The sequence below is a fragment of the Nicotiana sylvestris genome, chromosome 7 (genome assembly GCF_000393655.2).
Source record: "Nicotiana sylvestris chromosome 7, ASM39365v2, whole genome shotgun sequence".
Taxonomy (NCBI): domain Eukaryota; kingdom Viridiplantae; phylum Streptophyta; class Magnoliopsida; order Solanales; family Solanaceae; genus Nicotiana; species Nicotiana sylvestris.
The window spans coordinates 92857859-92869048 of NC_091063.1; the positions used below are offsets into that span (position 1 = coordinate 92857859).

General features: G+C 36.7%; 1 protein-coding gene across 1 annotated transcript; it reads left to right on the top strand.

The window, feature by feature from the left end:
• Positions 1-576: 576 nt before the first annotated feature.
• Positions 577-8519, top strand: LOC104216932 (uncharacterized). The gene is made up of 5 exons (XM_009767100.2): positions 577-1051; positions 2469-3405; positions 3515-3610; positions 7081-7217; positions 7972-8519. Exons 1-5 carry the CDS (start codon positions 816-818, stop codon positions 8132-8134), a joined length of 1569 nt encoding a protein of 522 aa, XP_009765402.1. The 5' UTR covers positions 577-815; the 3' UTR covers positions 8135-8519.
• The last annotated feature ends 2671 nt before the right edge of the window (positions 8520-11190 follow it).

Consider the following 11190-nt stretch of genomic DNA (forward strand, 5'->3'; position numbering starts at 1 on the left):
TAGACAATATTATTATTGTTCAGTTTCAGACTTGTATTTCTTTGTAGAGCTCATGACTCCGTATTTACTAGTTTCTGGCGGATTTTCCTTGTATTGGCAGGATTTGGTTACATTAAGGTTTCAAATTTATGCTATTTCTATCATTTACGTTGTTTTGACTCTTTATTATTAAGTTTTGATTTGCCTAGTTGGTGTGTTAGGCGCCATCACGACGGGTTGAGATTTTGGGTCGTAACAATTTTCAACTCTTTATTCCCAATCCCCCTTCTAGTGAAAAAAGTTACTTACAATAGAAATTCCCGTGTAATCATAATCATAATATAATTTTAAAATATTACTTATTCCATCTCAATTTATATAACATATTTGATTAAATATAAAGTTTAAGAAAGAAAAATTTAAAATTTGTGATCTAAAATAACTTATAAGTATTTATGCGGTCATAAATTATTTTATTAAGGAGAAATGAGGAGTTTCAAATTAACTATTTTTAAATATACAAAGATTAACTCTTAAAAAAATAATTGTAGCACATAAAATTGGACAATAAATAACACACAGAAATGAGAGTACGTTGCTTTAAGCATAAGCCGCCAACAACCGCTAAGCGCTCGTCTCATCGTTTGTTAATTGCAGCCAGATCCAGTACTTGCACCACACGCTTCACAGGCGCGTAAAAACCAACATCGTCACCGGTAGCCGATTTAAAATTTCCGATATCCTCTCTCTCTCTCTTCACTCTAACCACCACCAAACTCGCCGATCTATTCTCTCTCCTCTCTCTCATTTTTTCGGCTGGCTTTGCGCCTTCATCCATGGGCACTACTATTTCAGTTCAATGCTTACTCACTGTACTAGTACAGCTACTATTACTATCAGTCTTCAGATCAGTAGAATCCTCAATTCACATCTACGACAGAGATCCGTTTAGAGAAGTCGGAAATGCTTACCTTGTTTCCGGCGGCAGTGAAGGCGTCGCCGCCTCTCGCTTCATTCCTCCGCCGCGTCGCTCATTTCGATCCTCTGCCCACGACGGACTGTCTTATATCAGGTAGCCAGTAACTGTAGATTAGTTGAGCTCGGTCACCATTTTTTATTAAAAAAGAATATTCTTATGTGTGTATAATATCTAAAGAAAAATTTAAAATTTTGTATACTAAGAGGAATATTGCACTGTGTTAAGTCCTGGATCCACCTTTGTAGCTGGTTGATTCATCATTGCAAATGTATATAGTATGTTATATACTCTGTAACTACTGACCTGGTTGATATATGGTCAGTGGCGGAGCCAGTACTTTCACTAAAGGGAGTCAAAATATAAAGAAGTAAACACATGAAAAAACCAGAGGATTCAACAGATAGTATATATACATTAAGAAAAAATTGACCTTCTACTTAGTGTAACTTTACGGCGAAGATGTGTCAATTGACTCCCCTTGGACAAGAGTAGCTCTGCCCTGGTACATTGTTGTAATGTATATATGTTAGGTACATCGTAACCACTAACTTTAAATCCTAGATCCACCTCCGGTAGCTGGTTGATAAGTGATTGCTGGTTTATGTATGTATATGAGAGATTGCCAGTAAATATTATGGAAAAAATGGTCAGATCTAAACTGATATTTGGTCTGCATGTTTTTTATCAAATTTCCTGATGATCTATTGTGATGTTGGAGTGATTTAAGGAATGAAACTGAAAGATGACTTTTTGAGTTGTCATGCTGAAGGCACAATCTTGCAAATACAAAACTCCAAGAGATGCCAAATCAAACAAGCTGGTCCCGTGGTGCCAGGGTTTCTCTCTCCTTGAATCTGAAGTTGGGAGGTTGAGTCAAGATTAGAGTTAATTCAAAATAGTTTGAGCAAATTAGCTACTCCCTCTGTCCCGAAAAGAATGACATGAAAAGGAGTATGAGAGTCCCAAAAGAATGTACAAGAGTCAAGACATACACATTTTTGGTGTGAATTCAGACGTTAATTCCCCCGCACACAAAGAAATCACTAATTAGAAGCTATATATAAGTAGTAGAAATCACAGATCTCTATAGTTAAAATATTTAGAAATGTCTAAAACATCATAATCAAATGTAGAAATTGTTTGGTTCCTAAATAGTTGGAGTGCCTTATAAAATGGGACACAGGGAGTATCTTATTTTTAAGTTAGCTATGGGCTAGTTATTGAAGTTGTTTGACTGGCTTGATCAGTGCTATATTAGTAATGCAGGCCTAATATAATGGCTTGAGTGGGAAAGCGATGCTGTCAACAGGAAATATGATACAATACAGTAGAATGGTTTTTCTAAAATATATGTCTGAGAGAAAGCTGAACATAGTGAACTGCACCAACTTTCTGTGATTAGATTGTGGGAAAAATAAAACAAGCCACAGTTATCACTGTTAGTTTTTTTGGCTCAGTGACATTGTTTGTAACCTATTGCATTAGTATCTGATAATTTGAACATATATAGGTTTGATAATATCACATTTTGGAGGAGCAAAGCAGCTGCAAACCGGAATCCAACTATGGCATATAATAGTGGGTTAGTTCAGATCATAATATTTGGGGCTGCAGACCGTGACAATATTGGTGGTTCACCATATGGTGGACAAAGGTCCATTTGTTGCACCGCTGATCTTGCTAAACTTGAAGGTTGCAAACAAGGGGAAGTCATTAGAACACCTTCAGCAACAGATGCTAATTGGCCGATGGTGTTGAATGTTAACTTTAGAGGAAGGCAGTTATCAGCCCAATTGAAGAAGAAGGAGGTTTACATAAAAAAGACTGGGATGTATAACCTCTTCTTCATCTCATGTGATCCTAAGCTTAAGGGAATGAAGGTGTCTGGAAGGACAGTGTGGAAAAATCCCGAGGGATATTTGCCTGGTCGAATGTCACCCCTAATGAAGTTTTATGCTATAATGACCGTAACATATATACTTCTCGCTGGAATCTGGTGTCTTCAGTATGTCAGATACCGGCAGGACGTTCTGCCGCTCCAATACTGCATCACTGGGGTTATTGCCCTTGGGTTATTGGAAATGATATTTTGGTACTTTGATTATGCTTATTTCAACAATACTGGTACAAGGCCTGTGGGACTCACGACTTGGGTTGTTATAATTGGAGCTATAAGGAGAACTTTTTCACGCCTTCTTATTCTTTCTATCTCAATGGGATATGGTGTTGTTCGTCCTACCCTTGGTGGTCTCACCACAAAGGTGCTCCTTCTTGGAATAACTTATTTTGTGGCATCTATACTGCTAAACATTACCGAATACGTTGGTACAATAAATGACATTGCAGGGCGAGCAAAAGTCCTGTTGGTTCTTCCTGATGCATTGTTAGATGCATTTTTGATCTTATGGATTTTCACTTCTCTTTCCAAGACACTGGAGCAGCTTCAGGTATCATCTTACTGTTTGTATTGAATTTGTGTACAAATACATTTTGCATTTGTCTCATCTCCTTTTTCTCATAAAATATCTGATTCTCACAAGATTTTGTTTTCGTCAGGCAAAGAGGAGTTCTGTGAAGTTGGATATTTACAGACAATTTTCAAATGCATTAGCAATCACTGTCATTGCTTCAGTTGCATGGATAGGATACGAGGTTTGTATTTGATGCATGCATTTATAAGTTAAATCAATAGGGTCTGTTTAATTTTGATCGCCATGAGGCTTGTTCCACAATTTTTTTGTCTTTTCTGAAGAGTAACTTGTCACAATTTGGTAAACTTATTTCTTAATGCTTTAAAGTGGCTTGACATGTGCATATATATACCCTTGAAAGACTTTCATAGATTGAGGTGCGGTCCACACTCCACTGCATCATGGATGAGGAGTTTAATAGGTATAGAAATTGGCTCTATTGTGTTTTCCTTGCTTAAAAGGGTCGCTAAATGTCTTGCTGCAAATAAACTACTATCACAAAATAAGAAAAAGTGTTTTAAAAAGTTCCTGAAGATATTACTACTTAGGGAGAAAAACATCTACTTAGTGAAGGCTCTTGCAGAATGTTTACTAAAAGTAATTCTCTTAGAGTTTTTTGCATTCTGCAACCCAAATATTTGCACCCGCTGCACTTTTGCCTCCTATTCTCGTTTTTCATTCCATTTTCCCATAACCTCTTTTTGCTTGTATATCTGTTTTATATCTGCTCAAAATGTTGACAAGATTAACGTGGAAATACTACCCCAGAAAGCTAGTTTCACCACATCTATACCCAGATCATCATCTGTTCTCTCCGCGATTACCCTTCACTGCATTCAAGATCCAATTGGGAGAAAAGAGATAGAAGACATGGATTAACTTTTGAGATGCTATTAGAGTTACAGAGAGTGAAATTTGTTTTTATTGGGTAGTAACCCACTGACCCTTCTTGTCTTTGGAAATTTTTACATGTCAAAACCTACCATTTAGTAGTTTTGCGACAAAATAAAGAGGTTGGCGTGATATTGTTAAAAAAAAGGACAAATGATTTTGTGAAAAGTACAAAAAAGAGTGCATACCTTAAGGGTGGGATCTCGTTCACTAGAAATATGTGCTATCACAACACTCATCAATGTTTCTCTTTGTCAGGGAATGATTTTAGATTTAAGTAATAAATGAAGTGTATGGTTAATGCTTAAAAAAACTTAGAGATTGTTCTTACTCCTGACTGATCAGACTACCGCTTCTCTGCTGTGACCTCCTGAAATCATCAAGTCAGTATTTTCATGAAATCGAGAAGAATATTAATGACACTTCTCTTGTAACCTTCTCTGCTGTGATTTCCTGAAAATATCAAATTGATATTTTTTGTGAAAACGAAATATTAGTGACATATCTCTTGTGACTTTTTAAAATAAATAAATAAATAACTCTTAAGACTCGTTCTTTTCTTCTCTGCTTATTTCTGCGAGTTACAAATACAGCAGGAGCAAACTCCTTGCGCTGCGTCACTGTCTGTGCATCCTCTAGTTTCATTCCTTATCCAAAATTGAGCACAAAGAAGTCGTAAAAGTTTTCTCGTCTATGCAAATGCTGTTTCTGTTTCTGTTTCTGGCATCTGTTCACAGAGGTGAATGATGTATATGGTTGAGGAAAAGACCTCGTGAAATTGAACAAATGTTACATTCCAATAACACATCACTGATAATCCATCTAGAAATATAAACTGTTGAAGGCATAATTAAGTAAATAAAAATATGCTCTCTCTAAAAGTTTAAGTTTTTAGATGAGATGGTCACACACTTCAACATAGATCAGAGTTAGGCCCATCACAATTCTTGGTTATGCGATGTTCGGCCCTCATATTATGTTGTCCACACTCCAATTGGTAGATTGTTGAGTTCCCCTACATCGGTTGTGGAATGTGGATTCGGTCTCCTTCTATAGGCTTGGGCAATTCTTCACCTCATGAGCTAGATTTTGGGGTTGAGTTAGACCCAAAGTCCATTTCTTATCATAGTATCAAAGTAGGCAGAGGTCCTGTGTTTGCATCTCACCACCACCTATTATCAAAAAACACTTCACGTGCTTACACAGGGTGTTGGGGGGCGGGGCGGGGCGGGGCGTGGGGAGTTGAAGACATAATTAAGTAAATAAAAGTGTGCTCTCTGTATCAGCTTAATCATTTAGATGAGATGGTGACAAACTTCATCATAAATCAACGCAGAAGTGAACTTTGAACTGTGTGGCTATTATCAGGGTAGTTGCTGAAAATTATATGACACAGGAACCCCTCTTTAACAAATCTCTTGTGCTTTCAACATAATGCCACCTAAGAGACGAATAAATTGTTTCAGATAAGTGAACAATTGTTGACTTATCTCTGGAAGATACTCAAGTCATAATTTCTCATAGGGATGGTGCATTTAGAACGTGATTTCGGGCATTCTAGGCTAACTAATTTAGCGAAGCGGAAAGGAGAAGCTAGAAATCTCTTATACGGAAAAATATGATCCCGTTGTTTTGATTAAAGCTTGCTACAATCAGGCTCAGTTGGCTGTGATTTTGTCTGGAAAAGGCTTGGGTAGGGTCACTTTGTTTGGCGCTGTGAGGCTGTCATCGACTCTGAAGAATTCCAAGAGACGTTGTAAAATCAATAATAGTCAGTAGAGCTAATATATTTCACCTGAATTACTAAGACTTTTTATCTTTTGATAGCCAGAGAGTATTGAATTAGAAGTAACCAAAGATTTCATTATTGTCTCGTTGTCGCTCTCCACTATTTTACCTGTTTACTATGAGCTATGCAACTATAACATAGTATTTAATTCTAAAGGGGGGGTTCTCAGTAATTTTTATTTTAAGGGGACTTGGCAATGTTGTTTCAACATATCTGAAATGTGTGCAAGTTTTGGGGTAATTTCTTGATTTGTGAAAGGGGAAAAAAGAAGAAGAATATACTGTTCCAGGTAATCCAAAAAGAATTAGTAGTTTTCTTTAGTCATGACTACTTTGTACCCTAAGTTTCTGCATTCAAATGTATTTTGTTTAGGGGAGAAAAGAAACCGGTTCCATAGTATTCTTCTGTCAGCCAGCTAATTGGAAGTCCCTTATTAATTTGCACTACAATTTGCTCATTAAAGATGCATTACCAAGTAAGCTGCAAGTAGTGTATGCCCTTGTGGTTGCTATTCTTCTTCATGGAGGGAAACTCATCATTCTGTCAGACCTTCTCCTTGAAGGCTCCTTCTATGGCCAGTTGACAAGACAGGGATAGCCTAGTTGAAAAAACCCTCCACTTACAACCCTGAGATTGGGGGTTTGATTCTCCACGTGTAAAAGCCACTGCTGGCAACGGGAGAAATGCGGGCTTTATGTGTTCGGATTTACTGTATCAATAGAAAAGAAGTACCGATTTGTTTGTTCTATGGCACCAGTAATCGCCTGGGAGACAGAATTCGTTTTAGAAGAAGCTTTACTTCTGTTACCACCATTTGGTTGTTATATTCTCTTTCATTTTTCCCCATCATCATATCCAAGTATTCTGAATAATATGCTGAATGTTGACGGCCTTCTCTTTAATTCTGGATGAATGTTGTAGGGATTCTTGCAACCTGCAAAATCTTACTTCATCTAATTCCTTTCCTGCAGGTTTACTTCAAAGCAACAGATCCCTTCAATGAGAGGTGGCAGGGAGGTTGGATCATCACTGCTTTCTGGGATATTCTTGCATTTGGACTGCTGTGTGTCATCTGCTACCTATGGGCACCATCTCAGAGCTCACAACGGTAGGTGTTCTGGAACAATCATAAGTAGCCTTTGGTCTTTTATCTTGCATAATCAAGTAAAGCATTTGGTGAAGGAAGAGAAAATATGGTTAGATATTTATTGCCTGAAAGATTGAATGCAACATACAAGTTATTTTGAAAAAGAGAATGCATCCTATTGTTGAAGTGTGTGACCATCTCATCTAAAAGCTTAAGCTGTTAGAGAGAACACACTTTTATTTGCTTAATTATGTCTTTGACACACTCCCTCACGTGCGGGCTTGATTCTTTTTGATGAGCCAAGCACGTGGAAATTCTTTTTGATATTGGGTGGCGGTGACACTCGAACCCAGGACCTCTGCCTGCTCTGGTACCATGCTAAAGTGTGTGACCATCTCATCTGAACGCTTAAGCTGTTAGAGAGTACTTAATTATGTCTTCAACACCTATATCCAACAGCTCACAACTGCTCCATGTTTTTCCTGACACGATATCGATTTTGGATCTTCCAACTGTTACCAATCTCTTAACCTTACCATTTCTCAAAATTTACTAGTCTTTTAAACTGTGGCAATTCATCAGGGTAGCAATACAGTGTAGCTAGTTTTGCATGTTGTTGGAAGGACGAAAATTTCTTTTCTCAAATTACAGTCAGACATTTTAGCTAGGTGCGAAATGTTTTAGAGTGTTTTTAAGATTCAGTTTTCAGGATTTTTATACCCTTCAACCTTTACCATTTATTGCTTTTGACTGACACACGAAGTTTTCATTCTAGTTATGCCTACTCTGATGTGAGGGGTGAAGAGGACGACGAAGAAACTGAATCCTTATGCAAAGAAACTCCAAAAGGTGACATCAGTCTTATCAAAATGGATAGGAAGGAAGGTAGCGACAGTTCAGATGTAGAAGATGATATTCAAGAGGGTAAAAGGGAATGACTGGTGAAGTTGTTTGAAACCTCGCTTTAAAGAGATCAATACCAAGATGAAGATCCACTAAATGGAATGATTGGCTCTGCTAAATGCATACTTCATAAATTAATTCATTGAATTTGTATTGAAGAGTGTTGCACGATTTTTGACAAACCACAGAAAAAAGAAATGTGTACATGGTTTGAATTGTCAAGATGTTCATTTGAAAAATGAAAGCTGGAGATGAGCAAGTAGTGTAATACTTCGCATTGTAAGTAAGTAGTGACCATTTTTCACCTCACATGTGAACTTCAGATGTGTTGTTCATTTCTGGAAGAATTTGAAAAATGCTTTCCAAAAAGGTCAACTATTTGAGGGACCATCTCATATTTAGTGGCAGTTTTGTTCCGTACATTCTATCTGAAACTTAAGGGTGTGAATCAGTTAAATGTAGTTGTTTACATGTTTGTCTTTTCTTTTCTTTTGCTCCTGTAACATTGAAAAATAAGTTGATTATGCAAAACTCCCGTATATTTGTAATATAAACTTGTATCTTAATGTTTTCCACACATGACTTGACATTTTAAAGTAGTTTAAAGTTTCTTTCCTTTTCATTGATTATGGTGGTGTCGGAACCAACTTATGTGTGGACTTCAACTATTGGTACTTGCTACCTTCTACTAGCATAGATACTGAGTTACTCTTGCACTACTGCTAAAGTAGATAAGATAAATTACCTAGCGTGTAGCTTAAAGTTTATTTTTTTATTGTCAAAGAATAATGGAGAGAGAATTTTATCTTTGATTTTAAATGGGGAACTTTCACAAATGACTATTGTTTGGAGGATGAATACATTCCGTAGCTACTAATTGTTTGCCATGGGATGTATGTCGCTGTATTTAATTCGGTTGTATACTCTGTATTTAATTCGGGTGTATTCATTCTTATATATTTTATATTGTATTTAATTTTACTGTATTGAATTCAGTTGTATTCAAACAACAAAAAATCAAGAAATAGGATGTATATCGCTCTATTCAATTCGACTGTATTCACTGTATTTAATTCGGCTATATTCATTCTTAACTACTTTACATTGTATTCAATTAGATTGTATTAAAACGACAAAATCACAAAACAGTGATATTCGACTGTATTCAATTCTTTGTATTCATTCGTAATGCTTTTAAATTGTCAATTTACTGTATTTAGGCTGTATTCAAACAACAAAAATCCAAAAAAATACAAGGATCTACTACAAAAAATAACCTTCGGAATACATAAATACAAGCAAAAATACAAAAAACCTGTATTTGCACTGAAAAATATAGAAAACACTCAAATTTGAATGTATTTGTACAAAATACAATGTATTTATATCATTGTATGTGACTCAATTGCAAAGAAGAGAAGAAATTTGGCCGGAGATGGCGTCTCTGGCATATCAAAACTCCATATACATTATATTAAAACTAAGAAATGAAGACCAACAAAAATCCGGCCAGATCTGAGAATACACTATCACAATGTACCAATCAAAACCCGGGCAGACGAACAAAAATCCAGCCATAATGTGTATTTTGTTGTATTTAATTCGGCCACAAAAAATAAAATATACTAAAATCTAAGAAATACACTCAATTCTAAAATTTCCTTTTGGATATAATTTGTAAAAAAATGATAGAAGAAAAAGAGGGAGAGGGGGATCGCCGGTTTCGGCTTTCAGCAGCGACGACTAGATATCTGGTGGCCAGCCAACGACCTTTGGCTGCAACAGAGGATAGTAAAATAAGTGTTGTTCAATCTCTTATTGTTTTGTTTTTAAGGGTAAAAGGGTCAAAATTGCCCCTTTACTATTGTTTATTGGTTGCTTGTGCCACCCGTTACATTTTTCGGTCATTCTCGTCCCTACCGTTAATAAAGTTTGCAAAATTATCCCTAACTCTAACGTCCCTCCACTGTGGCAACTGACCCCTCTAATATTTTATCCATGTCAACAGCCAAGTCAGCAGGTCCCACCAAATAAAATGCCATGTCAGCATGGGAAGTAATTTAATCCTCAAATAAAATTGAAGGGATTTTGAACTAATTGCACATATTGAAATTGTCCATCAGAGCATTAGGACCCCTCAGTTGAAAATGCCACATAATTAACCTCACCACCTCCAATACCTCTCTTCCCCTTCGATTTCTTCTTCCATCGGCAGCTTCACCACCCAAAAGCCTCAATATTTCACCACAAAATAGCTTCAAAACCAGAATTTAATCAACAATTTTCAGCCTCAACGTTATATTCAAGTAACATAAAATGAACTTCAACAACTTCTGAAGAACATGACAAACCCATTAGGTATTCTTCAAGCTTTTCCAAATCCATTGTATGGTGATTTTAGTCTCCTTTCAAATACATCTCCCAAATCGGTACTAACCAGCCACCATTAACACCACCATTAATTGACAAACCCACCTTCTTCACATAAACCCCCCACCGTATCTCCTCCATTTTTTTTACATTCTCATCCACAGCAAAACAATGAAGAACCAAACAGAATAAAATGAAGAACAAACCAAAAGAAAGAACAAACCCCGATATCAGAGTGACTCTTTTGGCGGTGACTATAACTTCTTATTTTTTCTGAATGGGATTGGAAAGAGGTGGTAGTGAGAGATCGGCTAAAGAATTCAATCAAATGAGTATTTTTATGTGGGAAGAAGAGATTAGAAGAATATTCTCAGGTGATTGAGGGTGGGTGATGTAATGGGATTGGGTAGAGATTCCAAGATTAAGAAACCAAATCGATGAACGAAAAATTTAATAATTTGAGAATTCGAGGAAAATAGAAATAAATAGCATTGAAATTAAAATTGAAGAGAAAAGAATCACTGCAATCGATGAGTGAGAGATAGAGAAAGAGAAAATGGAAGGAGAAAGGAGACGAAGAAAGGAGCCAGTACCGTAGAGGTTAGTTCTGCCCGCTGAAAATTTTCCGGCAAAATGCCATGGTTTCCGGCGATTTTGGTATGAGGTGAGGGAGAGAAGATGAGAGAAAGGGTGGAGAGGTGAGGAGTGGGGGTCGTTTATG

Coding starts and splice junctions, on each gene's coding strand:
- LOC104216932 (XM_009767100.2), top strand. CDS start 816: ATGGGCACTACTATTTCAGTTCAATGCTTACTCACTGTACTAGTACAG. Junction 3,406..3,514: donor AGACACTGGAGCAGCTTCAG/GTATCATCTTAC, acceptor TGTTTTCGTCAG/GCAAAGAGGAGTTCTGTGAA. Junction 3,611..7,080: donor TTGCATGGATAGGATACGAG/GTTTGTATTTGA, acceptor CCTTTCCTGCAG/GTTTACTTCAAAGCAACAGA.